This window comes from Arachis duranensis, chromosome 8, assembly GCF_000817695.3.
Source record: "Arachis duranensis cultivar V14167 chromosome 8, aradu.V14167.gnm2.J7QH, whole genome shotgun sequence".
Lineage (NCBI taxonomy): Eukaryota > Viridiplantae > Streptophyta > Magnoliopsida > Fabales > Fabaceae > Arachis > Arachis duranensis.
Genome location: NC_029779.3, coordinates 30,209,082 through 30,219,213, shown reverse-complemented (window position 1 = coordinate 30,219,213; position 10,132 = coordinate 30,209,082). Strand labels below are relative to the sequence as shown.

Genomic DNA, 10,132 nt, shown 5'->3' with positions numbered 1-10,132 from the left:
TGGATTAAGATTAGCGTGATAAAATTAGGATTAACACAACATAATTCTTTTTTTTTTCAAATTAACTATTTCTCTAGTTGTGCATGGTTATTTAAATAATTATTAAACTTTATTAAAAATATAAATAATCAAAAGAAAGAAATTATAGTATATTAGTATTATTCTTTATCTCCATTAATTCTCAATTTTTTTAATTTTTCAATTAATAATAGAGAGTATAATAAATAAAATTAATTCATAACTTTTTGAAATTAAAAAGCGATATTTAATTTACAACAAAAGAGAAAAAAAGAAGAAGAGGGGAGTAACATTTTAAAAACAAGAAGAAAAGTTAGTTGACACAAAATATAAAGTGTGAACTTATATACCAATAACTACAAATTGAGTGTTAGCTTAAGCACCACAAAATTTATTCACCTCAGACAAGTGGGTCCAAATTGAGGGAAAAGGGATAAAGACAACACATGAACCATATTTTTGTCATTTGACACAAAATGCGACACTGTAGATAGAGTTGTCTGATTGGTTCCCGCATTACATATTCACATTTTGATTTACTTGCTCCACTCTAATTTTTATGAGCACATGCCTGTAGGACCCTTGGTTTTTCTCTTATAGTTTTAGGGTAGACTTCAAATTTCTAGTCAATAGCCTATGTAATATTAATAAATAATAATTGCTTGATTATTTTTGGTACATAAATGAACCTAATCATATCATATAATATAAGGTAGATTTTAGTACGACTACGTGACGGTAATTTTCATAGTTATGATATTTTAAAAAAACATTATTAAAATATAAAAAATATTACTTTAATTTTAATATTTATATAACTAACATAGTCATCATAACATAATCATACTGAATTGGCTATAAAAAATGGAGAAAATCTTATTCTAAAAAATTATGAAAGAAAAGTCTATGTTTTGATGAAACTACTACAAGATTATAACAATTGCATTTGATTCATGCGTTGACATCATTATTACTTGAAAAGAAAAATCACATGTTAGTAGAGTAACACTTCTTAGTACTAGTATACATGGCCAACATTATATTATTTTATTTTATTCTTTGGAACAGATTATTGTTACTATACATAGATTAGAAAGCTTCTGAGTGTATGAGTTTACTAAAACCTACAAATTTTATGAATCACTTTTAGCAGCAGAACCATGAACCAATACTCTCTTATCTGACTTGAGGTTCAGGATTGTCACATTGAGTGAACATTTTCTTTATGGCCTCTTCTTTTTCATCAATGAAGTTGAAGAAGTTAAGGAGAACCTGGGAACAATGGCTGCTGGTCTTTGATGGTTCCGACGATGAGGCGACAGCAATGTCCTTTTCCCGTCGTTTGAAGCGAGCGTATTGGCGAATCGCTCGCAGAAGAAACACCAAAAGCGAGGCGAGTGTGACAACACCACATGACAGATACAGACCCCAAAAACTAATCAAGTGAAGTTGGTCAGGCTTGGAGTTGCTTGTTGTTTTTTCAGAGCAACCCATCTTGCAGAGCCACTTGTCATGTATCTTCTGGAGCTCTCCGCTCTCGGCGAGTTTTAGAATAGCCGTGGACATGTCGAGGGCGAGAGGAGACTCTTTTTGGAAAGCCTGATTCAATGTTAAAATATGTCAGGAAATGACACAAATAGTCATAACAGATTTTCAAAGAACCAAATGACTAAAATGCAGTTCTGTATAGTCCTACAAGTCTCTGCTTCAAACTAGAGTTTAAGAATTTGAACATTATGTATTGGACAAAAAGGTTTCATGATAGAATGTTTGGTTCTACCATGCATATAATCATTTTGAACTTACAAATCCCCAACTGCTTTTGGTAAATGGCTGTCCAATGATACCGAACCCAGTTTCCTTTGACAGAAATAACTCCACGTAAGGAAGCTCATCGATGATAGCCGCCACGCCTCCATTAGACGGCCCCTTCTTCAGAGCTTTAGCATATTCCTCGGGAGAGCCTAGTTGAACAAGTCTTGATTTTGATATATAAAGACTATCCGTAAGATAGCTGTAAGCGAAAGATCCTACTTGGTATCCAATGGGCCAATTGCTCGCAATCAAGCTATCGATTCCTGTGATGGGCGATGAGAGCTGCTCCACTGTAAGAATTGAAGTCAAGCTTGCTGTATAGCTAGCAGTGATCACCATCAATAGGAAAAGCCAGACTATCATCACCATTTTGGATAGCGAGCTTATCGTCCGTTCCTCTGATTTCAGGAAAATTTTAAAAGACCATCAGATCAAAGTGTAATTCATATACCTTAAATATCATTTTACCATTATAGCAAGAAAGCCTCAGAAAATATTCATAACTATTTATCTTTTCTGTGGTTTTTTATTTCGAAACTACACAGTCTATACAGGATCACAGAATTGGATATACAAAACTGAAAGAGTGAGATTTTCTTACGGTTTGTCTTAAACAGTGTTGAGAGGCTGAACCTGAAAAACAAATAACAACAAGGAGTTATTAGAATCTAAAACACAAGGTGAATAGTGGAATATATATATATATATTGCTGCATCAAATTTCATAAACAAAGTCTTAAAAGTTAATTGAATCACACTGAACTAACACTTGTAGGTGTAAACATAGCAAATCAATGGGGGGGAAATTCAGAAACAATTTTAGTTTAAAGGCTTACATAAACGCTGTCACCAGTTGTCTCTTAGGAGGACCACGGAAGTCATCATTGACTCGGTGCTCAAGAATCCATATAACCACTCCAATCATCACGAATGAAGCAGCCGTAGCACACCACATATCTGCTGTGAATGGTTGGAGAAACACCCAAGCATTTGATCTTGCATTGTCGACAGGAGCCACTATAACAAGGCCAGTTGTTGCATAAGGCTGAGAAAAATCCACATATTGTGTACGGTTCGTCACAATTGCAATGTCGCCGACAACTGCATCATATACCTGAAACAAACTTCCAATCATAAACAAGGATATAGAAAACATCAAAACATTCTTTATAACCAGGAAAACCAAAATCACTGCCTATATAAAGGAAATATGCAAATTATCTTACACTGTCAGCAACATTTTTCACGAGTTCATCATAGCTTGGATTTGATTTACCATTCCCAACAGGGATGAAACGGTAAGGAACATCATATGGAATAAATTCCAGGGTCTTGTTGAAGACATCAATGCAGTACCCTAGAATTTGATGATCCTTCACAGTCACAAATTCAACAAAACTTGCTCTACGTGGTACTCCAATTCTCAGTGGTCTTCCATTATCAGCAATCACCCAGCCGCGCGGTCTTTCTGTCCCTCCACCAGGCCAAGTAATATTGCCAAGCTTATGATCTTGAGTTAACCTTTTACATTTCTTAGTCTTAAGATTTTCAGCGGGGATGACCGAAAATCCTGAGCAATTAGACCAATAACCAACCGTAGTCATTGCACTCTGATTGATATTTATAACATCATAACCACCACTTATGATATTCCTGTTTGCATTAAACTGAACTCGACCACTCACACCAGTAAAATTTGACTGTAATAATATACTGCCCAGATCAGATCCACTAGCAAGGATTTTGAGCTTGTCAAGCTGAAGATCATTTCCTTGTGTGTGAGATGGCTTATTCTCATGATTAACTACAAAGGTAATATTATTATGCAATCTAATGAATCTGTCAATTGATCGCGCAACTGCCCATATTGTATCATAAGCATAGTATCCATAGGCATTCAAACTACCATTTGGCATACCTTTATGTGCATTTCTCCATTTTGAAACGAAACCTCTCTTCTTTCGGGAATCTGGAATATGCTGACGAAAACCAACAACCCCTTGGAGAACACTGAGAGAGGTCTGATTCACTGTGGAGAAAGAATCTAAGGTAGCAAAGAGCCAATCAGTGACTAGCCAAACATAGTCTTTGGTCATCATTTTAAGTTTGTTGGCAATGTTGAAAAATCTCAGTTTTGGATCCAGGTTGATATGAACAACATACACACGAGGACCAAACAATTTGGATTGGTTCAGCAAAGTGGTGATTTCATTTGGATCAAACTGAATACTCAAAGGTAGCTTATGAGCAATTTTCAATCTCCTATTTTCAAGTTCATCCCTCAAAGCCGACATTCCATTTCTTCCATAATCATCATCCAAGTATACAGCAATGACCTCCTTCCATTCATTGAATTCAATTAGATCAGCTACCGCAATCATCTGCTCCAAGTCGCTTTGTATAGTACGAAAAAAGTAAGGGAACTGAAGGGAGGACAGGGTAGGATCAGTGGCACCATATGAGACAAGAGGCACATGGAGAGCATCAGCAATTTGAGATACCATATGAGCTATAGAAGACGACTGTGGACCAACCATTGCTACGATCCCTTCCTCGAGTGCCTGAAAAGCTGTATACAGAGGTTCAATTCAGGTAATGTAAATTTACAAGAGCTTCCTGTTAAAGTTGATCCATATGCATCCAATGAAGAATGTCTATAAACTGAAGTCTGAGTAATTAAAAAACCAGTGAAGCAAAATGAGAAATCAACAAGAACTACCTCATTAAGTAATAAGCTGCTGTTAAAAAGCAAATTATATTAATTAAGGTAGAAATGAATGTGATAATGTCACAAATAGCTATAAGGCTATAACCAAGTATGCAAGAAGGTAGTAATATGCATCATGAAACATCATAAAACAGAACAATAAACCTTGGATATTGACCGAGAATTTTAGAAGCAGAAGTCAACAACATTAAGAACCTCACGGCATTCAAACTTAGAATTGTCTAAAAGGGACATCACTTAATCATGTGAAATATTTCCTAAGCAATTAATTGTTACATGACATATGCTAGAAAACCAAACTACTTGAGGAATCATTTAAATTCAAAACAAAAATAGAAATACTATAAACAAGGTGCTCAAGGATCAAGCTTGCCACCTCCAATAGCTCCCAGAAAGACACTGCAGGCAGCATCCTTCATTATCAAGTTGAGGTGGGTGCCATTGAGGACTCTAGGGTCAGCATTGACATCATCAACGGCCATTTTCATGGCCACCTTTGCAGCTCTACCTATGACCGAATCGAAGGTGAAGACTGCACCAATGTTCACACTTGCAGGCCTACTGCAGAAAATACCACCACAAAAGATGGTCCAAATCACAAGGTGGGAAACAACAAACGACTTCATATTTTGTAGCACACAAAAATTCAAGCCAACCCCACCAAACTTTTCACCATAAAGACTCAAACTTGTGGTCACCCAGAATCTGAAAACACCAGAAAACTCATAGGGATGGAAGAAAAATCACATTTTGATGGGTTCCCAGATGAATTTAGCTGGTAAAGGAACTAGAAATGAAGTAAGAGCAAAAGAAGAAACCCAGGTTCATGAATGAGCATGGTTCCAACCCAGAAATGGTGGTACAAGAAAGGAAAATTAAAAGGGGGTGCTAAATTGGACAGAATATGTTCACTTGAAGAAGGAAAACTTTAAAAAAGGAAAGAATATGTGACAAGTCAAAGCTTTGAATCAAATATTAATGGCTTTGTGATGGAAAAAATATGGACAATGTGAAAAGAATGAGACTCGTGGGCATGGTGAGGGTTGCCATCTGCAAAGAGATTATTTTGGTGGCTATGAAGACTGAAGAGGTAACAGCAACAGTTCAAATTAGAAGTCAACCAAGTCAACATAGTTAGTAATAGGTATTAGGATACGTATGAGTTTAAGTTTTACATAAAATATGTTACAGCATGGATAGATAAGAATGAATGCTCATTTAAGGGTGGATCTGATTTTCTATATAAGGAGCAAATTTACATGAAAAAGTACAATTAATAAAGTTTGAATAGTTGAATTTATTTGCCTATAAAAAGCATGAACGAGGCAAATGAATTTGATACAGTTACAAATACTTCCCTTTTTCTATCTCTTTATAACAACTTAATATTATTCTCTCTTTATGTTGCAATCAAATACTCTTTTCTTTATATTTCTACTACAATTCCTTCTCTTCTTTTATTTTATTAATATTTTAAATTTTCTTTTCTATTACTCTTTACATATAATATTAATAGCAATATTAATTATCTTTATTATATTGAGATATTAACAATAATCATATGCAATTCTCTCTCTCTTTATTTTTAATATTTCTTTTCATCTTTGTATATATATACTCTATTTTATATCTTTTATTTATTTCACAACACGTTATCAGCACGAGACTCTGATCAAATCTTTAGGAAGACTCAGGTAACATTTTCATTATGTCGAAACTCTCTCGTCTCGAATTCAATGCTCTTGATATATCTGGAAACAATTATTTATTATGGATATTAGATGCTGAAATCCATCTTGATTCAATGGATCTTGGAGATACCATTAAAGCTGAAAATAATGCATCCCAGAAGGATAAAATCAAAGCCATGATTTTTCTTCGTCGTCATCTTAACGAGGGATTGAAAACTGAATATCTCACATTAAAAGATCCTGCAGATCTTTGGAAAGACCTTGAAGAAAGGTATAATCATCAGAAAACGGTGATACTTCCTCAAGCCCGATATGAATGGACGCATTTGCGTTTACAAGATTTTAAATCTATAAATGAATATAATTCTGCAATGTTTCGAATCACCTCACGAATGAAATTGTGTGGGGAAAAATAACTAATCATGATATGTTGGAGAAAACTTTCTCAACCTTCCATGCCTCGAATGTGCTCCTGCAGCAGCAGTATCGAGAGAAAGGGTTTAAAAATATTCTGAGTTAATTTCTTGCCTTCTTGTTGCCGAACGCAACAATGAGTTGTTATTGAAAAATCATGAAGCGCGCCCAGCTGGCGCCACCCTATTTCCTGAAGTAAATGCAGCAAATCATTACCCCAGAAGAGGCAAATGGCAAGCTTTTAATAACAAGAAAAATTATGGAAGAAAAAAGAATTATGTTCAAAAGAGAGAATCTCACCAGAAGTGGGATAAAGAAAGGAATATCGGGCAGAATAAATCAACCGAGGAGAAGTGTTTCCGCTGTGGTGGAAAGGGCCATTGGTCACGTACCTGTCGTACCCCAAGGCACCTAGTCGATCTTTACCAGGCATCTTTGAAAAAAAACGACAAAGGAAAGGAAACAAATTTTGTTTCAAATGATGCTGAGAACTCCACCACTCATTATGATGTATCTGATTTCTTTGAGGATCCTGAAGGAAATATTGGTCATTTGATCAATGATGGAATAGTTTAATACGTGGAATTGTGAAGTATCTATGTAAATAAATAATGTAAAGGACTTATTGTTAAGTTTTATTTTCTATGTATTTAAGTTTCAAATGTGATGTACATAAATAATGAAATATTAATGTTTATGAATTTTGAAATTATTAAATGTGTCAAATTTTAAAATAAAATTTTAGTATATGACATTACTTATATATATATAAATTATTGAGCTAATTATATTAATAATAGAGTCTTCTATTTATACATCTTTATTTTATATATCCTTTATTTTACAACACGTTATCCGCACGAGACTCTGATCAAATTTTTAGGAAGACTCAGAATGGCAAGGATATGTAATGAAGATGTATGCCTTGCGGATAGTGCAAGTTCGCACACTATTCTCAAAAGTGATATATATTTTACCCATCTTGTGCCAAAAGAGGAATATGTTAACACTATTATTGGCTCAGGTAATGTGATAGAAGGCTCCGGAAGAGCTATAATTTTGTTTCCTGGAGGAACAAAATTTATAATAAATAATGCACTTTTATCTACCAAGTCTCGAAGAAACTTGTTGAGTTTTAAAGATATTCGCCGAAATGGATATCATATTGAGACTATGAATGAGGGAAATCATGAGTATTTATGTATCACAACTCATGATTCAAATAAGAAAGTTATATTAGAAAAATTACCTTCACTTTCATCTGGGTTGTATTATACCAAGATTAGTGCAATTGAATCACATGCCATTGTAAACCAGAAGTTTACTAGCTCAAATGAGTTCATAACTTGGCACGACCGATTGGATCATCCGGGAACAACCATGATGAGGAGAATTATTGAAAACTCTCATGGACATTCACTAAAGAACCAGAAGATTTTTAAAACTAGTGAATTTTGTTGTGCTGCATGTTCTCAGGGAAAGTTAATTTTAAGGCCATCACCAGTAAAGATCGGATTTGAGTCTCCTGAATTCCTAGAAAGGATTCAAGGTGATATATGTGGACCTATTCATCCACCATGTGGATCTTTTAGATATTTTATGGTCCTAATAGACGCATCTTCGAGATGGTCACATGTGTGCTTATTATCTTCTCGCAACCTGGCGTTTGCGAGATTACTTATTGTCTTCTTGCAACCTGACGTCTGCGAGATTATTGGCTCAAATTATTCGATTAAAAGCACAATTTTCAGAAAATTCAATCAAAGTAATTCATCTTGATAATGCTAGTGAATTCACTTACCAAGCTTTTGATGCTTATTGTATGGCTAATGGAATAAGTGTTGAACATCCAGTAGCTTATGTTCACATACAAAATGGGTTAGCAGAATCACTTATTAAGCGTCTCCAATTAATTGCTAGACCCTTGCTTATGAGAACAAATCTCCCAACCTCGGTTTGGGGTCATGCTATTTTACATGCCGCAGCACTTATTCGTTTGAGGCCAACGAGTTATCGTCAGTTCTCTTCAATGCAATTAGTGTTTGGCCAACAGCCAAATATTTCCCATTTAAGGATATTTGGGTATGCGATATATGTTCCCATTGCACTACCTTCTCGCACCAAAATAGGACCCCGAAGAAAATTGGAGATCTATGTTGGATATGATTCTCCCTCTATAGTGAGATATCTTGAGATACAAACTGGAGATGTATTTAAAGCCAGGTTTGCGGATTGTCATTTTGATGAATCAAAATTTCCAACATTAGGGGGAGAGAATAAGCTCCCTGAAAAGGAACTTAATTGGAATGCATCATCGTTGATGCATTTAGATCCTCGATCAGGGCAATGTGAACTAGAAGTTCAAAAGATTATATATTTGCAAAGAATAGCAAATGAATTGCCTGATGCATTTTCCGATACAAAGAGGATAATCAAATCTTATATACCAGCGGAAAATGCCCCCATTCGAATTGATGTCCCAGTAGGACAAGTAGCCACTGAAGCGAATTCACGCCAGAAGCGTGGCAGGCCTGTCGGTTCCAAAGACAAAAATCCTCGAAAGAGAAAAGAGGTAAATAAGATTCCTGTTGAAAAAGACATAGTAGAGACACCTGCAGTCGTCCAAAATTCTGATATAACGCCAGAAGACATTCAGGTACCTGAAAATTGTGAAAATGATGAGATCTCAATAAATTATGTCTTTACAGGAGAGAAATGGGACTGAAATAAGACAATTGTCAATGAAATATTTGCATATAATGTGGCATTAGATATCATGCATGAAAGTAAGGATCTTGAGCCAAGATCAGTTGAAGAATGTCAACAAAGGAATGATTGGCCAAAATAGAAAGAAGCCATGAAGGCTGAATTAGACTCACTTGCAAAACGTGAAGTCTTTGGACCTGTAGTCCGTACACCCGAAGATGTAAAACCTGTTGGATATAAGTGGGTATTTGTGAGAAAACGAAATTTGAAAAATGAAGTTGTGCGCTATAAAGCCCGACTTGTGGCACAAGGTTTTTCACAAAGGCCCGGTATAGATTATGAAGAAACGTATTCCCCTGTAGTGGATGCGATAACATTGCGTTATTTGGTCAGTTTATCTGCATATCATAAACTGTATATGCATTTAATGGATGTGGTAACAGCCTATTTGTACGGCTCATTAGATCGGGATATCTATATGAAAGTCCCTGAAGGACTAAAGATATCTAAACCATCTAGTGAATATTCGCAAGGGTTATACTCAGTCAAATTGCAAAGATCTTTATATGGTCTAAAGCAATCTAGACGAATGTGGTATAATCGGCTTACTGAGTATCTGACCAAAAACGAATTCAAGAATGATGATATCTGCCCATGTGTTTTCATAAAGAAAACTACATCTGGGTTTATTATAATTGCTGTGTACGTTGATGATTTAAATATCATTGGGACTCCTGAAGAGATTCCAACAATTATAAAA

The 10,132-nt window shown here is 35.3% G+C and overlaps 1 protein-coding gene across 1 annotated transcript; it reads right to left on the bottom strand.

Moving 5' to 3' along the window:
- Positions 1 to 1,042: 1,042 nt before the first annotated feature.
- On the bottom strand, positions 1,043 to 5,668 carry LOC107462046 (glutamate receptor 3.7). The gene is made up of 6 exons (XM_016080601.3): positions 4,938 to 5,668; positions 3,060 to 4,402; positions 2,670 to 2,947; positions 2,435 to 2,466; positions 1,825 to 2,231; positions 1,043 to 1,617 (listed from the first exon to the last, which is right to left on the bottom strand). Exons 1-6 carry the CDS (start codon positions 5,185 to 5,187, stop codon positions 1,195 to 1,197), a joined length of 2,733 nt encoding a protein of 910 aa, XP_015936087.1. The 5' UTR covers positions 5,188 to 5,668; the 3' UTR covers positions 1,043 to 1,194.
- Positions 5,669 to 10,132: the final 4,464 nt, after the last annotated feature.

What these genes read in the sequence shown, in the direction of transcription:
- LOC107462046 (XM_016080601.3), bottom strand. Translation starts at nt 5,187, where the DNA reads ATGAAGTCGTTTGTTGTTTCCCACCTTGTGATTTGGACCATCTTTTGT. An exon ending in AACACTGTTTAAGACAAACC is followed by an intron (nt 2,232 to 2,434) that starts GTAAGAAAATCT and finishes TCCTGAAATCAG; the next exon opens with AGGAACGGACGATAAGCTCG. An exon ending in CCAAAAGCAGTTGGGGATTT is followed by an intron (nt 1,618 to 1,824) that starts GTAAGTTCAAAA and finishes ACATTGAATCAG; the next exon opens with GCTTTCCAAAAAGAGTCTCC.